At 50.4% G+C, this 16,161-nt stretch overlaps 1 protein-coding gene across 3 annotated transcripts in view; it reads right to left on the bottom strand.

Moving 5' to 3' along the window:
• IGSF3 (immunoglobulin superfamily member 3) overlaps positions 1-5,589 on the bottom strand; it is a 93,614-nt gene extending 88,025 nt beyond the window's left edge. For 2 of the 3 annotated variants that reach the window (XM_047871838.1, XM_047871840.1), the window contains exons 1-2: positions 5,479-5,589; positions 4,135-4,817 (exon numbers count right to left, since the gene is read on the bottom strand). In XM_047871838.1, coding sequence (XP_047727794.1) covers positions 4,135-4,177 — 43 coding nt within the window. In that variant the 5' untranslated portion in view covers positions 4,178-4,817; positions 5,479-5,589. Of the gene's footprint in view, positions 1-4,134; positions 4,818-4,950; positions 4,970-5,478 lie in introns of those variants that run through there. The other variant, XM_047871839.1, reaches the window with a different exon arrangement.
• Positions 5,590-16,161: the final 10,572 nt, after the last annotated feature.

The raw sequence follows: 16,161 nt of genomic DNA, 5'->3' as shown, positions 1-16,161 counted from the left end.
ATTGGGAGGTCTTGCCCTTCACCATTCCTTCTCCTCCTCCCCGATGGCTAGGGCCAGCACAGCCTTCTTGGACCATGCCATGACCTTGGGAATGGAGGCATGCACATGGAACAAGACAGAAGGGGCCTCCACACCACTGTGGAGCACCGTATGGAACTGGGGGACAGTAGTCTACTGAAGCGAGTTCCTTAAGCTCCCTGGACCTCAGTATCTCCACCTACAAAAAGGTGACCATGTGAGACATCTATCCAGCGAGGCTATTCTGAGGACTTAACAAGATAGGGCTTGCTTCACAGCAAAGGCCAGAGCCAGGAGAGGCGGTACTGTTCTGCTGCTATGCAAAATGCAGGAGACCGGGGTGTCTTCACAGCCCTGGGTGCACAGAGGTGGCTCGATAATTCACACAGCTGAAAGGCATCCTGGCCCGTCTAGTCCTCCTGACAACAATTCCCTTCTCCGGTGGGGCGCCTGGGTGACTCAGTCGGTTGAGCGTCTGACCTCAGCTCAGGTCACGATCTCACAGTTCGTGAGTTCGAGCCCTGCATCCAGCTGGCTGCTGTCATCTGTCAGCTCACAGCCCGCTTCAGATCCTCCGTCCCCCTCTCTCTCTGCCCCTCCCCGCCCCCCAAAAAAGAATTCCCCTCCCCAGCACCCTTGTTAAATGGTCCCCAGGAAAGGGAAGTGCACCACCCCTGGGACAGCTGGTGGGGATGCTGTTTGTTCATCCATAAATCACCATCGTCAGAGCTCTTCCCCCTACTGCCCCACACTGCCTCGCTTCTCCCTTCTGCCTTTGATCACGAGTCCTGCCCCAGAGCTCACACTCATCAGAACATCAAAGTACCTTTCGATCTCTTTCGGAAGAACCCTCTGGCCTCTACCCAAAGAAGCCTTCCCTAACTGACTGGGAGGTAGGTGATCACTGCCTCAGTCCCATCCTATTCAAGGGAGAGGCTGCCCAAACTCTACAATGAAATTCTCTCCCACTGAAGGAGAACCCATACGGCCACTAGCCAGCCACGGACTCTCCTGTGTTGATCCAGAGATGTTCCAAGCTCCTACATTTCTCCTTGCTAACACTTTTAAAGCTCTTTCATCTTGTTTGCAACATCAGCATTGGTCTAGGAGGGCATCACTACTCATGGTTATGCAAAGCCGAAATCTGCTTCATGTGCCTGAAGCTTATATTCATCTTTCCTGATTGTCCCCTTCCTGTTATTGCAAACACAAATCCTTTTCGGTCTCTCCCACGTGGCTGTCATCTTTCCATGTCACTGTCACTCATGCAGGCTGCTGCCAGGCCCAGCCACAGCCTCATTCTCTCCTTTCCACATGCATGCTCCTACTCTCTCCCCTCATCTTCTGCCCCTGTCTCCACCCATCAGCACTGGTGACTTTACTATCCTCATGGCTCAATCAGGCCCCGGCATAAGATGGCTTTGGAATTGGAACGAGGGTGGCCGTGGCAGCCAATGGCTCCCAAGTTGGGTGGGGCACCCCGAGCTACCAGAGAAAGAAACAAGACACAGTGGTCAAGGAGGCAGGAAGCAGTACGCATGTGGCTTCAGCAGGACAAAGACAAGGGCAGGACTCAGCACCCAGACAGGCAGAAGAGGAGGAAGCTGATCCAAATCCTAGACACTGGCAAAGGAAGGGCGCAGAAAGCACAGGCCTAACGATGTGGAGGGAGTTGCAGGCAGGTGAGAGATGGTCCTGTCCGCACCCTCACGTACTGTCATAGGGTGTTCTGCCTCGAAGTGCCATTTCTGGAGGCTGGCGGCACCCATGTCAGTGCCAGTGGACTCAGCCTTATCCTACTTTTTACAAACAAAATTATATTCCAGGTGTGTGTGACCCACAGGAGCATAAAACCTCAGGATTCTTTGCTCTTTGAAATTACACATTAATTTACGTTACACAGCAAGAATGCTGACGCATGAATCAGCCCACACCAGACCGCAAGCGGGAAGTACGACCCCCAACCTGGATTCTGTTCCCTCCCAACACCTCCTGCTCTCCAAGGTTAACAACGGAGTAGCAAGACGCCCTCCCGGCCATGCTGAGAGTCACTGGGGAAGGGGAGAAGATGAGACTCCCCCGGAGGGGTGTGTGCAAAAACACCAGGCACGAAACCTTCCCACCCTCACCCACATTTGGTCATCTGCCATTGCTCCCCTTCAAGGCCACCTTGACATTCATTTCCTGGCCCACGACACCTGTTTATACACGAAGCTGGGAGAGGAGGGAGGGAAGATAACAGTCTGCCCAAGCTCCACTCCAGAGTCGCCCAGAGGGCAAACAGCAGGTGGGGGGGGGGGGGAGGGACCAGCAGGAGGCCACACATTTCTAGAGCAGCCTGGAGAAACAAAAGGCACAAAAGTCACAGTTCCCTGTTTTGCCTTTGGCGGTTCCTCCTCCAGCCCCGGTCCCACCCTTCCACCCAACCCTCTTTCCCACCTTAGCCATCCAACCCCGCAGGGCTTTCCTTGTTTGTCCTCGTGAATCCACATGAATCACTAATTACTGATTTAAACCCAGACACTAAGTGAATGACAAATACAGAATAACAAATACCACTAGGCTATTTAGGACTGGCGAACCCAGAGCTACCTGCCTTAACTCTGCCTGAACAGACAGGAGACAAGGGACACTGGATCCTAACCCCCACCGGGGCAGAACACTGACTAAATTGCCGCCAGACCGGCGTCTGTGTGTGTGCTAGGGCGGGGAGGGCTGGCTCTAATGAACTCACACACTGCTTCTTTCACTTGGAATTACCTAGGGGAGCAGAGAGCTGGACATCGAAATTTTCAAAAAGCTCCCCCAGCGATTCCAACATGCGCCTAAGTTTGAGAACCACCAACTGAACATTTATTAGGTGTCCCAGACGTGTTTCAAAGCAGTCGAGATATTTAGGACACCTTATAGCCTTGAACTGGCAAGACAGGCCTTGGAGGTATCATCCCATTTTAGAGATTCGCACGGCAAACGTGATGAGACTGAGATTCTAATCAAGTTCTCTAACTCCAAAATCCGTTCTTTCCGCCCAACTGTGAACTCTTGCATGGGTAGAGACAATGCATGAGAGCTATCTCCACTGCCGGCAGCTCAGGCATAAACTCCGTAAATGCAAAATACCTAGATTTGGAGATGCAAACACCAGAGGCAAGTGTGATGCCCTCTTCCAAACACAAGGGACAGAACCATACAGAGAGATCAGAGGGTGTGCTCGTGTGCGAGGTCTGAGGAGACAGACGGAGGGTGCGTGAGATCCCGGCATGGGAGTTTATCCTAGACCCGAGATGTGTCGTCTAATGCCACACTTAAGATGGTGCTCATCGGCATGGAGAGCATGGGCAAAGGAGGGGGGACCTCTGCAATGAGGAGGGAATCCCCAAGAGAGGTGACAAGGGTTCGCCTCTCAGGGCCACAGTTCGTCGTCCTGCTCTAGGCGTTGTGGCCATCTGCAGCGGGCCCCCCCACCAATCCGAACACACCCCCTCCCAAGCAGCTTTCCACTCCTCGGGTCTCTCTTCCTGCCAGAACTACGGTCTGAGGCTCCTTGCTGAGGGGACATAAGACAGGTACCCCCACACATTTAGTCTCCAGACCGCTTGGGCAGGGCAACGCATCCCTTCACCACCCTACTCCACTCATGCCTACTTCCTCCTCCAAAAAAACCCCCCCAAAACCCAAAAAACAAACAAACACACAAACAAAAACACCATCTTTACCACCAAACCAACTTTCCCCACCGTAAGAATAACGTGCCCACTCCAAATTAGGAACTGATGTGGACCAACACAGAAGGGAAGACAGTGAAGTTTATGACACTACAAGAAGCCAACCCACGAGCCACACGGAGTCCCTAAACCACCAACTGGCAGATGGGGGCAATCTCATCACAGGGCCCGGGACAGACATTTCAAGGACAGCAGATGTTCCTCCTTAAAGACAACCGGCAACATCCATCCATCGTTCCTCCTGGTTCCTCTTTCGACCTGTGACACACACCGGCTGCATCGTGGTGTCCCCCAAAGCCAAGTGTTGATGGGAAAGAACCACAAGGAATTACAGGAACCAACGGCAGGTTAAACTTTCACATCGATCGCACTGATAAGCGGAGACACTTACCCAGCACAGCCAGACAACTGAGCACTGGAAAAAAGCACTTCATGTCGGCAGCGGAGAAGAGACACCACACAGGACGCTTCCTCTTCTCTCTGCACTTAATCTCTCATTTCTGGCAATCCACTTATAGCTCCAGAGGGCAGTTTTGGAAACAGAACTTAACTCAAAAAATGAGAAGAGGTTAAAGAGAAGAGATCATCGGCAAGATGGGGGGCAGGGGGGAAGGGCGGCCAGTGGCTTGTGTTAAACTACCCTATGCTAAAGGAAGGGTCCAGAACAATTCTGAAGGCCCTCTAGGCTTCTGTCACATCCTGTGCCTCAGCGGTTTCCACTGGAATTGTAGATTGCAGTGAACTAATCCTCGAGGAAAAGGGAAAAAAGAGTCTGAGAAAATCCTTTCATCCGCTGATTATACAGGAATGTCCTTGGCTTCCCAGTGAAGGTGTCTGTAAGCTCCCTCATTCGGATTCCCCAAAGGGAAGACGGTAGGTCTTGTCAAAACCTTTGACAGCTAAATCGCCCGGGAACAGCACGGACTGTTTGGGTTTCTTCATCCAAAAGTCCGTCTCCATCCATGACGGTAGGTCACGGGGCCGCCACCTGCCCCAGACCTTCCCAGAACAAACGAAGCAAGTTGGCGTTCGGCGGCGCCGAAGCGAAGCCGGTCCCACAATGCCAGCCGATTTCTGAAAGAAACACAAGACAGATGTAGCCAAGGCGCACACAAGCGCCGCAAAACCGAGAGGGGCCGAGCGCCGGGCTGCTCCGGACGCCCGGGTCCCGTTCCTGGACCAGGACCGTCCACCCGTGCATTCTGACCTTGGGCAAGTCGCTCCACTGGCCCCCGCCTCAGTTTCCCCGCCCGGAGCCGGGCAATTGCGGGAAGCCTGCTGGTTCCTGCAATACTTTGCCCACACGGCTCACTCCAGGGCACTCCCTTCGCCTCCCGCCGAGCCCGGCGCCACCGGGAGCCCCACCCTCCGCGGGGCACCTCGGGAGGGGGCTCGACGTGGGGCCGCCACTCCCGCTTCCACCTCCGGCCCCCGCCCCAAACGTGGGAGCTCCGCGCGCGCCACGTCCCAGGTGGCCCCGCTATTGTTTTACCTTCCCGGCTGTTTATTTTTCGCTGGTTGGAAAGAAAAGGGACGGAGGGCGAAGCGAGCGGGGGGCTGCGCTTTCCGCTGCCGGGGCGCGCTCGTGGCCAGGCCAGGAGAGGGTCTGGGGCCCGACCCCGGAGCGGAGCCGGCCCCGCGCCCGCCACCGCCCTCCCCGCCCCCTGCCCCGGGCTCCCGGCTGCCCGCGCCGCCGCCCCTTCGCGCGCAGCCCGCGCCCCCACCGGATACTGACCTCGCCCCCGGCCCTCTCCCTCCGCGCGTCCGTCCGGCGGCCGGCGGTCCGGGCGCACGCCTCTGGGGACGCGCCGCCTCCTCCCTCTCCCCCCACAGCCGCACCGCGCTCCGGCCCCTCCCGAATCCCCGCCCCCCGGCCCGGCCCGCAGCACCCGGGCGAGCCGCGAGCGGGGCGGGGGCGGGGGCTTGGGCAAGAGGCGCCGCCCCCGGACCCGCCCCTTCCCCCGCCCGCGGAGAAGGGGCTGGCCAGGGGCCTGGCTGGGCGCTCGTGGGCTGGTGCTCCCGCCCAGGCGCACCTGCCCGGGGAGGGGGCCGGGGGGCACCCCAGGACTGGGCACAGGGGGCGTGTGTGAGCCGGGCAGCTCCCAAAGTTAATCGGCGGTTCACACGCAGGCTGCCGGGCCGCCGGCGGGAAGCACAGGCCCTTCCCAAAGCCCCGCAAAGGACCCGCGAGCCTTGAAGCTGGCGTCTAGCGAGCACGTCCTCTCTCCGGGAAACAAAAACAAAGCCCTTGTCAGGAGTCTTGAATCTGTGCTTGCGGTGGAGGCCCATATTGTGCTTTATTCAATGGCAGAACTTCCTGGAAGTTGTGGCCGAACTGAACTCGGCACAGCCCGGGTTCTAACCCCGGTTCTCCCACATCCTCGCTGCTGACTTTGGTCGAGTTACTTCTCTGTGCCTTAGTTTCTCCGTCTGCTGTTACATGGGGAAATAGCCCTTCCCTACTGAATAGGGTTCTGTGAGACGTCCACGGTACACTTGTAAGAACACTTAGAGTGGAGCCTGCCCCGTCTTAAGCACTCAGTAAATGCAAGATATAATTATTTTATGAGGCACAGCCCTATCAAACGAGTGCATTTTCATCCATTCAATACTTAATGAACACACACGCATGCTGGGTAAAAACGGTCAAAAGGCAACCGAGGTCAAATAAGACAGTCCTGTCCTCCTGGAGCTTGATCTGGTGGGGAGACAATAAAACAGGTATAGCAAGAGAAGAACAGAGTGTTGAGGAAGCATGAGCCAGGACCTGACCCTGTGTTGGGGGGTTGGGACGTCAAGAGGAGGGAATTTGGTCAGACCAGGTCAGGGGTCAGGAAGGCTTCTGGGAGGAAGTGAAAATGGAGGTAGAACCCAAAAGAGCAGAGGAGGCACAAAGGAAGGGGGCAGGGGAGGAGTCACTGAGTCCAGACCCTGAATCAGTATCCTCTAAGACTAGAGGGAAGACAGAGTCGTTCAGTTAGAGGACCAGAAATCTCTGTTAGGCACAAACTAGGCTGTTAGAAAGTGGCAAGGAACTGCAGAGACGAAATCTGGGGCCAGAACCTGGAGGGCTGTGTATGATGCGTTAAAAGATTTGAACTTTAGCCCAGGGCCATGGTGAGCCCCTGAAGGTTCGGAGCAAGGCAGTACTGTTGTTAGATGTACATTTTAGAAAGACCACTCTGGGGCACCTGGGTGGTTCAGTCTATTAAGCATCCAACTTCTGCTCAGGTCATGATCTCACGGCTGGTGAGTTCGAGTCCCACATCAGGTTCTGTGCTGACAGCTTGGAGCCTAGAGCCTGCTTTGGATTCTGTGTCTCCCTCTCTCTCTGTCTCTCTGTCTCTGTCTCTCTCTCTCTCAAAAATGAACATTTTTAAAAAATTTAGAAAAACCACTCTGGCCCAGGCATGAAGGGTGGATGGGAGAGGACTTCTACATCAGGTTAGTGGGTATTGATGAAAATCCAGACAAGAGATGATGGTGACCAGGACCCCAGAAGTAGCAACAGGGAGGGAGAGGAATGAGCAGGTCCTCTTGATGTCAGGAGGTAGGCCCTGTGGAATGCCAGGCTGAATGCCAGGAGGAATGGGGCAGAATAACCAGCTTGGCCTCAAGAACTGAGATCAAGATACATAAGACTGGATGTACTGAGTTTGAAATGCCAAAGAGTCATGCAAGAAGTGAAGATGTCCAAAAAACAACTGGGGGTGTGGAGAGTGGAGTTCAGAACTCAGAAGAGGTTTGGAAGATGTTTTTCACCCTATTGGACTGTATGATAATGAAGGGGTTTTGTGAAGGAATACACTGTAACCCACTGATTAAAAAAAAAGTTAGTTACTCCCTGCCCCCAGTGTGTAAGGCAGTGAAGAACATGCTATTGGGGGTCTTATTGCCCTCAACTAAGGGGTCTTATTTGCCCTCAACTCTCTCCCTAGACTATAAACTTCTTGCAGGCAGGACTGAACTTTAATTATCCTTTATCCCAAACAACTCTTGGCATTGTGGTCTGCATATAGTAATTGCACTATAAATACTTGGATTGAATTGAATTGAATTGAATTGAATTGAATTGAATTGAATATTAATCACATGTGCCAAGTGTTATATGGAAGATCTCCTCTTGTGTGTTCAATATTACCTCTTTCCCTCAAGACAACCCTGACTCTGGCAACTCTCGCTTCTCCTTATCTGCTAGACTCTTTCATTTATTAATTGAGCATATACTATGTGCCAAGAAAGTCTCTGCTCTCGTGGCACTCATACTCTGGTGGGAAACACAAACAATGAAACAAATAAATATATAACAGAACATGACATGTGTTCTTAAGAAAAGCCGGAGAAGGTAATCACGTGTGTGTGTGTGTGTGTGTGTGTGTGTGTGTGTGTGTGGTGTGGGGAGGAGGATTCTGTTCTAGGTGGGTGACCAGGGAAGGCCAGATACTTGATTAGAAGGAGTGAGTGAGCTTTGGAAATTTCTGGAAGAAGAGAGCTCTGAGCCAAATCCTGTAGGACCTTACGGGCCAGCGGGCAGTTTGGGTCCCTCTGTTTACAAGAGCCTCCACTGGAAAGGAGGCTCTTGTAGTTGTGCAGGTGAGAGACGACCGTGGCCAGGACTAGGGTGGTAATGATACGGGTGGTGAGATAGGGGTGGAGTCTGGAAGCATTTTGAAAATACATTCAGTGGGATGTTCTGGAGACTTGGATATGAAGGGGGAAAGAAAGAGGAGCGTCAAGGGATCTGCACGATCTACCTCAGCCTGTGCTGGTCTCTGACCCCACCAAAGTGCCCTACCCCTTCTCCAAAACCACACTTCCTAAGCATTCAGTCCCCTGAGCCACTTCCTCTGTCCTTGAACCCTGTACTCAATTATCCCTTCTTGTTCTTTCCTCCTCGATCTACCGCCACCTCCTACTACCTAGACCCCTTGAGTCTTTTTTGGATGGTCTGTCAATCCTTGACTTCCGTCACCACACCAGGTATGTTATGGCTGGTTCCATGCGGAGTGTCTGTCTCATTTCCACACCGATGGGCCATCTAAGATATTCAAAGGGCCGTGCTAACTACAGGGCAGGGAGAGTAGAGTAGAGGCGTACCTCATTTTATTGCGTTTTACTTCATTGCGTTCCACAGACACTGCATTTTTTTACAAAATGAAGGTCTGTGGTAACCCTGCCTGGAGCAAATGTATCGGTGCCATTTCACCAACAGCATTTATTTACTTGGTGTCTCTGTGTCACATCCTGGTAATTCTCACGATACTTCAAACTTTTTCATTTTTATTCTATTGGTTATAGCGAGCTGTGATTAGTGCTGATGATTGGCTTTCAAAGCTCGGATGACGGTTAGCATTTTTCAGCAGTAAAGTATTTTTTAATTAAGGTAAGTCCATTACTTTTTAGACATCATGCAATTGCATGCTTAATAGACAACAGTAGAGTGCAAATATAACTTTTATACGCACGGGGAAACCAAAACATTCCATTTGAGTCACTTTTTGGCACAGTGGTCTGGAACCTAACGTGTAATATCTCCGAGGCACACCTGTGCAGTGAAAAAATGTCTCTGCCCTCCAGACGGAGAAACCATTAAAAGGAGTGCTGATCAGGAAACCATCTACAGACAAAGAAAGAGTCTTTTCTTTCTTTCTTTCTTTCTTTTTTTTCTTAGGTTTACTTATTTTGAGAGAGAAAGAGTGCACGCAGGGGAGGGGCAGAGAGAGAGAATCTCAAGCAGGATCTCCGTTATCAGCACAGAGCCTCACTCGGGGCTCTATCTCAGGAACCATGAGATCACGCCCTGAGCTGAAATCAAGAGACCCTCAACTAGCTGAGCCACCCAAATGCCACAGACAGAGAAAGAGTCCGAAGGGAAGGAAAAGCATCAAAGGAGAGTGGAGGGAGAGAAGTCCCCAGTCAGCAAATGGGGCTGGTGCCCAGGCTGAACATTAGCAGCTTGCTTCAAAACAACTTACATTGGAATGTTGAAACCTCTCCTGAATTGGCCCGGAATCAAGTGGATATTTCGGACATTTTGCATGACTCCTTAATCTTCTCCCCCAGGGAGTTCAGTTCAGAAGCCTGCAGAAGCCAGACTGAAAGGGTGGCAGTCAGGACCAAAGGTCCAGCGTTGCCTGATTTTCTGACTCTTCAAGAAAAGCAGGAGATCCAGAAGGAGACCCAGGTTTTCATGGAATTTCTCCTAATTGTATCCACTGGAAGCTAGTGTTTAAAAATAAACACTGGAGGGGGAAACAACAACACAGGATTTGCAGAGAAGATACGGTCAAGTGCTTCTATCAGTTTGAGGGCTCTGGACCCACTATAGCTGTCATCAAAAGGCTAATATAAAACCACAAGTGGCATCAAGTTATGTGTTTTTTTTTTTTTTTAATTAGAGGGAAAAAAAGGTGTTAGCCGACTTCTCTTTTGTCAACTGAAAAAAAGTTGAGGGCAAGACATTTTGCCTAAAGATAGCCTGACACTTCATGCTCACAAGTACTGGTGTTCATTGCTCTTAATGCACTCAAAATGCCAAATGGAAAGAGCAAAGCCGCCTTACCCAACAAAACGGCAAAGTCAGAGCTAAAAGTGCCGCTAAACAATTCTCTTGATAGCAAGCTTTCTTCTTGGTGATTACCCTCCTACACGGGCGAGGATCCCCAGAGCTGAAGACTAGGAAAAGAGCTTACACAGGATACCATCTGTCCTAAATATCTATAATATCTTAAACATCTTAAATATCTCTATATATATAAAGAGAGAGAGAGTTGATTATTGTATCTTGAGATCAAGGTAGCAAGGGAGCAGAATAGACCCCTAAGGCTTTCCCCACACGTGGTGCTCAGAACCTAGGTGTGCCATATGGTGTCAGTGAAGGGTCTGGATTTGCCCCCATGGAACTCTGAACACTGGCGTATCCCTGGGGGGGGGGGGGAGGGAAGAGTCTACTGAGCTAACACTCTCCCTCCTCCACAAAGTCCCAGAGTTGTGCTCGCTGATTCTCGGGGCTGACAGAACGGCGACACTGGAGAAGGATGCCAGATCTGAGCTACTGACACGACACTTAACTCTGGTCAAGTTACTGCACCGCTCGCCTCGGTTCCTTGTTTATGAAAGGGGAAAACAATAGCATGTGCCCTCGGAGGGAGCTTGCAAGGATTAAATGAGCTGATGTAGGCACTTTGCCTGTATCAGTTCTTCCTGTAAGAACTTAGCAAAATGCCTGGTGCTAGTTCTCAATGCTCACTGGCTATTATTTTGGCTGAATATGAACTTCACATAGTGTAAGAAGAAAGGAACCGGGGCGCCTGGGTGGCTCAATCAGTTAAGCGGCCGACTTCGGCTCAGGTCATGATCTCAAGATCCGTGGGTTCGAGCCCCGCATTGGGCTCTGTGCTGACAGCTCAGAGCCTGGAGCCTGCTTCAGATTCTGTGTCTCCCTCTCTATGCCCCTCCCCCACTTGCACTCTGTGTCTCTCTCTCTCAAAAATAAATAAACATTAAAAAAAGAAGAAGAAGAAGCAAGGAACTAGGAGCCAGAAATTCTAGGTTTCACTCTTGGCTCTGCTGCTCATGGTGTCTTCTGACTCCTCTGGACCCAAGTTTCTTATTGTACAAAGTGAGGTTGGTTAGACTAATCAGAAGGTCCCAAAGTGGCTAAGCACAGATTACTCCAGACGTATTCAAAGTACAGATTCCCACACCCTATCTGGAAGATTTGGTTTCTGAACATTGGTGTGAGACTGGACTAGATGGCTTGATTAAAAAAATTTCTCCCGGGGCGCCTGGGTGGCGCAGTCGGTTAAGCGTCCGACTTCAGCCAGGTCACGATCTCGCAGTCCGTGAGTTCGAGCCCCGCGTCGGGCTCTGGGCTGATGGCTCAGAGCCTGGAGCCTGTTTCCGATTCTGTGTCTCCCTCTCTCTCTGCCCCTCCCCCGTTCATGCTCTGTCTCTCTCTGTCCCAAAAATAAATAAACGTTGAAAAAAAAAATTAAAAAAAAATTTTCTCCCCATCCTCCTGGTTCTCCCTCCCGCTCCTCCTTGGAACCCCTGGGGTTGAGACACAGAGACTCACGACAATGTGGGTGCAGGCTGCTGCCTCACCTCCCCTGTTAGATGACTTTTCAGGGCTCTTCCAGTTCAAAATCGTGGGATGGATTTTCACACATTCATGACCCCATCTCTTATGTCTGAGTCCGTTTCTGCTCTTGCCTGATAGGTCCCTCAACGGCACAGTCTGTCACCCCCTTTAAAAGCATGAGAAGAGCCCCCCCCTTTCCCACCAATATACCCTTCTGAACTTAATCCTGACCATGCTCCAGAGGCTCCCCATCCTTCCCAGACCAAACCTTGAGCATTTTGTTGCTCTCCATTTTCTCTTCCAAAATCCCAACAAATCCTGTTTTGTTTTGTTTTGTTTTTTGACAACAGCCTTAGAGTTGATTCTTCCTCTACTCAGCCCTGGCTCACCACCTGTGCTTTGCCTCCACGGGCTCTCTCCCGTGACTAAAGAACAGAACAACCCTGAGCATGTGTGTAGGCAAAGATTTTGAGCCCAGGCTGAATGCCATGATGCTGTCATGTTGGAGTGACTTCTCTGAGCTAGATGGGCTGACCCCCCCATCACTCGCGCGCTCTCAGTGTCCCAGGGCAGTGGGGCTGGCTGCCAGGATTGGCTACCAGCCATGCTGTTACCCCAGTGGAGGACTCTTAAGAATTTAGCCCGGGCCCTCTGGTGGGGGGGAAAAAAAAATGTTAGTTTGATCACAGAGCTTCTGTCCTTGCACAGGGGAAGGTGTGTCACCGCAGATCTGAGATTTCTAAGAATCCAAACAACCATGAGCCGAGAGCAGAAGAGAGCCTTCTGGATGTGAGGGCACTCTTTCTGGGACATCTGTTACCCTACTCATCGCCAGGGCTGTCTAGCCTGATCTGGCTGGCGGATTGCCTCTTTCTATAAAAGAGTGCAAAGACATTGGCAAATCTCACCCAAATATATATGAGCCCAGCTGACAGTTTCCCAAAGTTCACTTGGAAGTTAATTATTTGGAACTCAGAACATATTTCCCCATAACAGTAATATAGTAAATGATGATTCTATTTCCGGGCTGACACACAAGTCTTTTTAACCCTTCATATGCTTAAAATGATACATAGTGAAGAGAAAACCAGCAGTAAACCAGCAATACATGAGGGATTAAATAATAGAGAAAAATAACGCTGGAACAAGGATTGTTTTCCTTTTTTTTTTTTTTTTAATCACAAATATTCAGTCAACCTAAAGCAATGATCTACACCCCGCGGTGTTAAAGAGAGCAGGCACGCTTCCTTTCCTCATGGAGTTTATATTCTATATTTATTTTCCTGTTATATTGTCTGTCTTCCTCATGGGAACGTAAGCTCCTTGTGGGCTGGTATCAGATCGGCCCTGTTCTCTAGGGTTCGCCCAATGCCTAGAATAATGCCTAGCACATGGGATGCGCGCGGTAAATATTCGATGCACGAATGAGTAAATAAATTCTAGCTGGGGAGACAGGCAGTAAACAAGTAAGCAAATAAACATACGACCAAATAGCAGATGGTGATTAAATGTCATGGAGAAAAATAAAGCAGAGAATGCAAGGATAGGGGTGGCTCTTTTCGATGGAACAGGCATAAAAGGCTTCTCTGAAGAAATGATATTGGCACACAGATCTGCATGAGGAATCGAATCATGGAAGAAATGACACAAGCAGGACATGCTTCATTTTGGTAACATCGGACCAGGAGATTTGGACCAATGTTCCCGCTGGCGACTACCATACCCGGACAAAATGTAAATAATGCCCAAAGTCATTACTAAAGCGGTGAGGAGTTATTGGGCAGAAGCTAGGAGAAAAGGAAGACCATCCCTCAGAGCCACTGTTGCCCTGCGGACATCTATGGATATGTAATAAATATCTGTAAAACTGAGCCCGGCTTCTGGTGGCCTCCCATGGTGAGGAGACACACAACAGAGCCCAGGAAGAAGGTGGGGCTTCTGAACCTGAAGCTGGGATCCTCTAAGAGCCGTGTCCTTAGGGTAACCGGGAACTGGAATCAGGTCTTACTCAGACAGGCAACCTGGCTTCAGGTCCCCTGGACGCTATCTATCTATCTATCTATAGCCCTTGTCTAGAACTTAGCTTAAAGTGGATCCAGACTGGGAGTAGCACTGGGTGGCTTCCAGAAGCAAATAGAAATCCTCTCAGGAGAAAACTCCGACCCCCCTAGGCCTCAAATTATTCCAAAATGAAATTTCCAGCATACAGCGGGAGGTAACTAGGAAATAAGACAATATGAGCGCGAGCCAGCAAAAACCACAGAACACTGAAACAGGCCCACAAAATCTTGAGATATTAGAGTTGTCTGACACAGACAATGGAGCACCTGTGCTTGCTCTGTTCAAAGAAATACAAACTTGAATGCAAACTCGATGGGGCGCCTGGGTGGCTCAGTCAGCTAAGCGGCCGGCTTCCACTTGGGTAAGGAGCTTGTGGTTCATGAGTTCGAGGTCTATGTTGGGCTCTGTGCTGAGCGCTCAGAGCCTGAAGCCTGCTTCGGATTCTGTGTCTCCCTCTCTCTCTGCCCCTCCCTCACTCGCATTCTGTCTCCCTCTCACTTCCTCTGTCTCTCTCTCTCTCTCTCTCTCTCTGTCATAAATAAATAAACATTTAAAAAAAAATTTTAAAGGCAAACTTGAAAATTTTGTCAGAGAAATCAAAACTGTAGAAAGATCCGGGACAAGAGCATTCCAGAAAAGTGCCAAGACCCTGAGGCAGGAACAAGCTTGGCCTGTTTGAAAGCTAGAAAGTCATTGTGGCAGGAACAGACTGAGCAAGGGAGAGCGGGGTGAAAGGTGAGTTCAGAAAAGACAGCAAAGGCCAGATTTTGAGTCTTGTGGGAATTTGGATTTTATTTCATGCATCAAGGGAAACCATTGGGTGGTCTAGAAGATTAAGGTGGCATGACTATTTACATTTTTTTAAATAATTTTTTAATGTCCATTTATTATTGAGAGACAGACAGAGACAGAGCATGAGCGAGGGAGGGGCAGAGACGGGGAGACACAGAATCCGAAGCAGGCTCCAGGCTCTGAGGTGTCAACCCAGAGCCTGATGCGGGGCTCGAACTCACAGACGGCGAGATCATGACCTGAGCCGAAATCGGACGCTTAACCGACTAAGCCACCCAGGTGCCCCGACTCTGTTTACATTTTTAAAAGGCCAGTCTGGCTGGTGTATAGGAAATAGTCGATGGGGAAGCAAAAATAGATGCAAGGAGACCAATTAGTAGATTATGGCGTAGCTCAGGTGAGAGATGATGGAGGCTTTGCCTGGGTAGATGGTGATGGAGGTGGTTAGAAGTGGGTTCAGGATGTATGTTGAAGGGAGAGCTGACCGCTCTTCCTGTTGGATTGGATGTAGGGTATAAGACAAACCAGAATAGCTCCTCACCTCAATATACTCTTCACCTGACCCCATTCTCCCCCAGACACCCACGTGGTCTCTCTTTCTCTCTCAGCAGACAACTCTTACTGGTACTTTCAGCCCAGTTCTTCCTTGCTTTCCACCTAGAGCACCAACGGCTTTGTTTGAAATGTTCTACCTGATGTCACCAAACCTTAGCCTGAACATGCCCCAACCTCCGTTCATTATGTTTCCCTCGAATCTGTTTTTTCCTCCTCGATTTCCTATGTCAGTTAATGACACCACTTTTCACTCAATCACAGAAGCCAGAGCCTTTGGGTTAATTTTAGACTTCTCACTTTCCACGGCCAATTGGTAACAGGAGCCGCCAAATCTATCTCCTTAACATCTTTTGAAGTTGTCTGTTCCTTTCTGCGTTCATGGCCTCTGCCCTAGCTCAGGCTTCAGCACCTCCTTCTAGACTATTGTCCTCATTGCCCACCTGCTGTCCCAGGTGATAGTCTCGCCCGCTGCCCATCCATTATTCTAAAGTGCATATCTCCCTAAAGTATAGATGTGACCCTTCGGGGGCTGCCAATTGCTTATGAAAGATTCAAACTCCTAGAATAGGTTATAATCATGCCTCCAACTGCCCTTGACCTTCTTCCAGCTTTTCTAGGCTCTTGATCCTTCCCACCACAATCTGGTTTTACCCATGGTTTTCTGGACGTGCCTTTATATATACACTGCTCTTCAGCCAGGTGCACTTGGTCTTCTTCCTCGACCCATCAACTTGGCAAACTCCCAGCCTTCTTGTGGGAGCAACTGAAGCACCAGCTTCTCTTCGAAGTGCCCCTCTTCACCTCCCCCTGCCTGCCTCCTCCCAGCATTGAGTGAATCATCCATGAAAGCTCTGTGCTTAGGACAGTCCTCCAAGGTAGTGCTTTTTCACTGATTTAGGTTATTTGTTTTTTTTTTTTTTTAAATTT

The sequence above is a fragment of the Prionailurus viverrinus genome, chromosome C1, assembly GCF_022837055.1.
Source record: "Prionailurus viverrinus isolate Anna chromosome C1, UM_Priviv_1.0, whole genome shotgun sequence".
NCBI lineage: Eukaryota > Metazoa > Chordata > Mammalia > Carnivora > Felidae > Prionailurus > Prionailurus viverrinus.
Note: the sequence above shows the minus strand (reverse complement) of the source record. Positions and strands in the feature narration are given on the sequence as shown.